The 5,814-nt window shown below is 37.6% G+C and overlaps 1 protein-coding gene across 1 annotated transcript in view; it reads right to left on the bottom strand.

Moving 5' to 3' along the window:
• Positions 1-5,814, bottom strand: part of CDC73 (cell division cycle 73) — a gene marked incomplete at its 5' end in the record, with an annotated part of 176,600 nt that overhangs the window by 159,031 nt on the left and 11,755 nt on the right. Inside the window, one exon of the mRNA XM_006020589.3 lies at positions 3,855-4,071. Within this exon, the coding sequence (XP_006020651.2) occupies positions 3,855-4,071 (217 nt within the window). The remainder of the gene's footprint in view (positions 1-3,854; positions 4,072-5,814) is intronic.

Below are 5,814 nucleotides of genomic sequence, written 5' to 3'. Positions count from 1 at the left end.
AGGGAAATAAAAACAAATCAAAAGGGAAATGAATCAATCAGTTAAGGCATAATTAAATTTTAAACATGAGAGTTTTATCATGTTGAGCTCTATTTTATTCCCAAAACAGTGAGATACTTGTTTTGATCAATGAGTCTTGCCTTCTTGCCTCAAGTGTGTATGCCAGAAAAAAAGGGAAATTTTGCTTTTAAACAATTTATACTGCTGTTTATTTAAGTGTCCGAACATTTTTTGAAGTGCATATCCAGCTTGAGATGCAAATCATTTTTAGATTGTTTGCCACTGCAAGTTCTTATCCCACTAGTATTTGCTCCCAAGATTGGAAGTTAAAATAAGAAATTTATACACATGCATACATATTGGGGGGTAGGGGTATGAAATATATTTTTAAATATAAATACATACAAATATACATAAATTTTATTTTTCTAACTACCACTCTCACTCTGAAATATCAGAACAAGCCAATCTTTCATCCCAAATTGATTTAAATCACGCAAGTGTCTGACAAGGCAAGTCTAACCTTCAGAACAGATTTGGTTATTGATAACATTACTACAGTGACAATACCTCGTATTACCTAAGCTGGTCAACTGTAGTGTCTCTAAAGGGCATACGTTATAAAGTTTCTTTGTAAAGGGAAGTGTTTTGTTATCACTGAGATAAGTGATCTACACCCCTGCTAGCAAGATGACAGTCATAGAAGAGTGGGGCTGAAAGGAGCCTCACAAGTTCATCTAGTCCAGTCCTCTACTTAAGGCAGGATCACCCCCCATTTAAAACCAGTGGAGCTCAACCAATGGACTTATGGGCCAGATCTGGTCTCCAAAGTGACTGGATCCAGCCCGAAGATTACTTGACTTCATTAACAAAAATCATCTTAGAATCATAGATAAAGTAGGGTTGGAAGGGACCTCAGGACATCATCTAGTCCAACTCTGTTCAAAGCAGGACCATGCTTAACTAGATTATCCCAGCCAGGGCTTTGTCAAGCCAGGCCTTAAAATCCTCCAAGGATGGAGATTGCACTACCCCTCTGGGTAGCCTGTTTCAGTGCTTCATCACCCTGCTAGGGAAAAAGTTCTTCCTAGTATCCAACCTAAACTTCCCTTGCTGCAACTTGAAACCATTGCTCCTTGTTCTGTCATCTACCGCCACTGAGAATACTCTGGGTCCATCCTCTTTGAAACCACCCTTCAGGTAGTTGAAGGCTGCCATCAAATCCCTTCCATCTGGTCTTCTCCAAACTAAACAAACCCAGTTCCCTCAGCCTCTCTAAATTCTTCAAATTTACACTGCCTCAATTTAATGTTGGATAAAAGGAATGAATATAAAATTTCGACTTTCTGACACGACCTGTTTTTTATTTACTATTTACCATTTCCTGTCAACACTGACTAGTCTTACTATACTTAAAAATGGTGGCTTCCACCTCTAATTCTTCCTCTTTAGTTTATACATGCTGACAGCAATCAGCATATTATAGCTAGTCCCTTGTGTGTTGTTCTTTCATGCAAAGAAAAGAAAAAATCCTTAAAAATCGGAACTTATGATTGAAGTTGCATCAGCTGCCTATTTAAAACAACCTTCCCTACCATGCCCCACACCACTAATTAGATTTTTCATAAAGTTAGCTGAATTTCAGGTTGGCCAGACAATCAGCTGTTACATGGATACCCTTAGTCAAACCTGAAGCTACGCAGCATTGACAAATTGCTTGCCAAAATGATTTGGGCACACTAAATACAATCTAATCCACAAACTTTAGGCCTGGATAAAGGATGCTTTTGCAGAAATCACTTTTCAGAGCACTAGTAAATTTAGCTCTTTCTCCCTGCTCTGCCCCCAAGGCAAGATGAAGTTATTTTTATTCCCAAAATAACTGGTGAAACCAACTTCATGAATTCCTCATTTCTGTATCCTACAGCTAAAGCTGCTGGTAAAACAACTGTCTATCTAACAAATCCATATAAAGATTCTGGGCACATCTACCAGTGCCTCCATGCAACACTCAAAAAACTGCTGCCAAAAAACAAAATAAACCCTGCTAACCCACTCCCACTTCATGCAACTGAAACCCAAAGCATCAAAATCACTAGCACCATTCTCTAGATCAGCATCTCTTGCATGCTTCAGCAATGGTGGGAGGAGGAAAAGGAGTGCCCCCACAACCTCTTCACTTTCTCAGTTTAAGTTTTGAGGAACATGGTGTGGAATCAATTATGTTAGGCTTATTCTTTGCCAGCAGAATATGAACAGCATGGAGGCAATGTAAATGCAATCTTAGGACCCTAAAATGTAACTGGTACAATTCAGGTGTCTATGTTCAAGTGAGCAACCCACAAAAACTGCACCTAACCACATAGGCACTAAGACTCTTTAGGTGCTTGTTTTCACCAGAGCAATGGCTTAGGTTTTGGTCTACACTACAGAAGTTTTACCATCAGAACTAATATAATATGCCACCAACCACATATAAAATGCAATTGTGTTGGCAAAAGAGGATTTCTGGTTTAATTTCTGGTTAACTTAAGGTGCCAACATGCACCTTAATGTAGACAAACCACTGGGCACTTCCAATTCTACTGAATATGACCAGAGACATTAATATCTTGCCATACCCAGAGTCTGTCCGTCTTTCATACTTGAAATTGTTAGGAATTTTATATAAATCAAATAACCTTGTGGCTACCTACCCAAACAAACACACTCAAAAGCATGCCCAGTCCATACCAATAACATTGGTGTTGAACCTTAAAGCACAGCACCCACAGCCACTTTCATTCAAAAACAATCAGTAGGTGAGGACATAATGATTTTAATTTCCCAGCTTTTGTGTAACAGTTTGGCAATTAGAGCATAAACTCTGAAAGACTGAGACTTGAATTCAATGACTCTCTCAGGCTAGATGGAATAAAAAAAATAAAAAAAAATCACATCTCCCAAGAGAGTACCTTAACCACCAGACTAGAAACTAGGCCAAGCTGGAGACACTTTTCACCTCCTCCTATGGAAGTTGGAGACTGCACTGAAAGGAAAAAGGATGATGATCTGTTAGCCCAATGAGGGCCCTCTCCTGAAAGGAGGGACCCCTGGGTTCTGATCCCCAACACAATTTATGTATTTCAATGATGCAAAGAAATAAAAAACATTGCATTTCTCCTTGTTACTGCTCTGTTAATATTGGAAATCAAAATGATCTTCCTCACTTAGATTGTTTAAAAGGAGGCAAAAACTGTTTGCTCTTGATTACACACAAGAGATTATGCCTAGCTCTAACAATAGGGCAGTGTCTAGGCAGAAAACATGAGTGCAGCCCCATAACTAATTTTTTTTCCATTTTATTATTTCTTTGAACTACTTCAGGTTTGGAATTAAGCAAGTGACACGGCTCAAAGTAATGGAGGTTAAGGGGAAAAAAAAGCTTTCTTATCAGCTTTTCATGGTTGTGTCAACAGCCTACACCTTATCATTTAAAGCCTGTTCTAAGTTGTTACCCTTACACATTCAGTTAAGTTGTTTCTGTTTTGTAGAGGGGGGAGGGAATATGACGGCTTAGTCCAAAGGCCATTTGAAAAAACCAAAAAAAAAAAATGCTAAAGAGTAAGGGCTAAAGAGCTCAGGAAATAGAGCAGGGCAATTAGACACAGAAACTAGTTTGAAAATTAACTGAAGTAACTCTTTAAAATATTTTTAAAGAGTCTTCACTTTTTGCAAGTCCTTTCTGTGGACAGTAACTAGTGAAAATACTGGAAACAGTATTCCCCACCCCACACACAAGGTATGCAAAGAGTATATACGTAGCTTCTACCCCTTCCCCCATCAAACTCTCAGTTTGATAATTAATACAGTACCTTGCCTGTGCTTTGCAAAATGGTAGTTCTTGTTCTCCACACTCTCTCCCGGCTGACAATATCTCTGGTTACATCTACCTCTGCGTCAACGAAACTTCTCTGCTTAAGGGCAGTTATATCATCATCCAGATCTGTCTTGATAGTGGATCTTTTCTTCGCCATAATTTTCGCTTTGATAGCGGCAATTTTTTCCACCGACATGGCTTCAGACAAAGATCTAAACCAGGAAGAACATCAGAAAACACTAAGTCCAAGTACAAATCTATTCCGAGAATACATGATTACTTCCTAAATTCTTAGTAGTTTAAAGTAGTAGTAGTTTAAAAACCATCATAGATTATACAGTCACTAGAGGTAGATCTATATGTAGATTTTTGGTTGGATCTCAGCACTGAATTTCTTAACGTTAGAACTACTTCATAGGTATGATTAAAATACAAGTATTTTAATCACAATAATCAGAAAATTAAAACAGACCCAAACTTGTAAAATTTACAGTTCTAGGACTAAACTCTTCCCTAAATTTACTGTGTAGCATAAGACTCCTTCTGCTGCCCACAAATGGTTTCAGTTCTTTGACCATTCAAAACATTAGCTACTGCCACGACTAGAAATTTAGTAGCATTACTGGTTGTTAACTAAGAAGTGGGTCAACATTACCAATTTAAGTGATATGAGACATAGCCAGATGGTATTAACTCTGTTATTATCAATCTGCAATTTATTTAAAATAGTTTTTCTTGATCCAAGATGGCACAATGTGTGTGTGTTACCATTTCAATAGGAATAAAGTGAAACTTCACTGCCTAATTGCCAGTTCCACCATTTCAGATACATAACCTCAGGACTGAAAAAGGCTATGCTCTTAGAAATCAGTTTGCTGATAGTATACCACCATACTACCGGGGCTATTAGCAGTTGACCGATTAGCTCCCCTGCTTGTGGAGGGCTTTTTAATAGTCAATTTTGGGGCTGCTCTTGAAAATAAGGGAGTCATCAGCTTCATCACTGTTTCCCCTGCCATTTTCAAGGGTTCTAATAATCTGGACAGGGATGATTAGATGCTTTGAAAGTAAGGAGCTCTAGTCACTTTTACAGCTGCTAATAACATAGCACCAACAATGTTGTAAGCAACTCTCATGACATGCTATGCTACTGGCAGCTCTAAACCTGACTAGTGCCCTTCATCTTCAAAGCTTCTAATCATCCCTGTCCAGATTGCTATTAGAAACCTTAAAAGTAGAGGGATAACAGTTGTGAAACAGATTTGCTCCTCTCACTTTCAAGGCTTCTCTGACACAGTAAAAGGAAGTACAATGAGGTTCAATTAGTCAGAATGTTACAAAGTATACAGTGGAGCTACCAGAAATGTTATACATTAAGTACTTCATGCCCTTATCTGTATGTAGACAATCTACTTCTTACAATGTAAACAAAGCATAACAAACTGGGGCTGGTCTCGTGTTAAATTAATTTTATGCAAATATATTTTATGAACGGAATAATAATTCAAATCAAATCAAGTCAAAATAATTTTATGAATGGAAAGCTGCACTTATCCAGTAAACACATAAGAATATACTACCTGGGTATACTACCCTTTTCAAGGTGAATTGAATAATAAAATCAACTCCAAGTTAGGCATATACTTGGGTATGTAACCCAATCTGCATTTTATTTTGCAGTTTAATCAATGAACATGTGATTAATATTTCTGAAACTAACCTATTTAAGACTTTTTTGGTTTCTCATATTTAAATATCCGAACAGGCATGCATACAGACATCTTTTAATACTGAAGATGACCTTCTAAAATGACAGGTGATTTCATACTCATAAAAATTAGTCAAAAAAGTACAAGATTAATGCATTTGCAAATTCTCACTGCTCTGAGGCTATAAGAGCTTCAGGCACAGCATGAACTTCAGTAGCATAATATAATTTGGGGGGTAGGAAAAAA

The sequence above is a fragment of the Alligator sinensis genome, unplaced genomic scaffold, assembly GCF_000455745.1.
Source record: "Alligator sinensis unplaced genomic scaffold, ASM45574v1 scaffold56_1, whole genome shotgun sequence".
Classification (NCBI taxonomy): Eukaryota; Metazoa; Chordata; order Crocodylia; family Alligatoridae; genus Alligator; species Alligator sinensis.
This window is presented reverse-complemented; position numbering and strand designations above follow the sequence as displayed.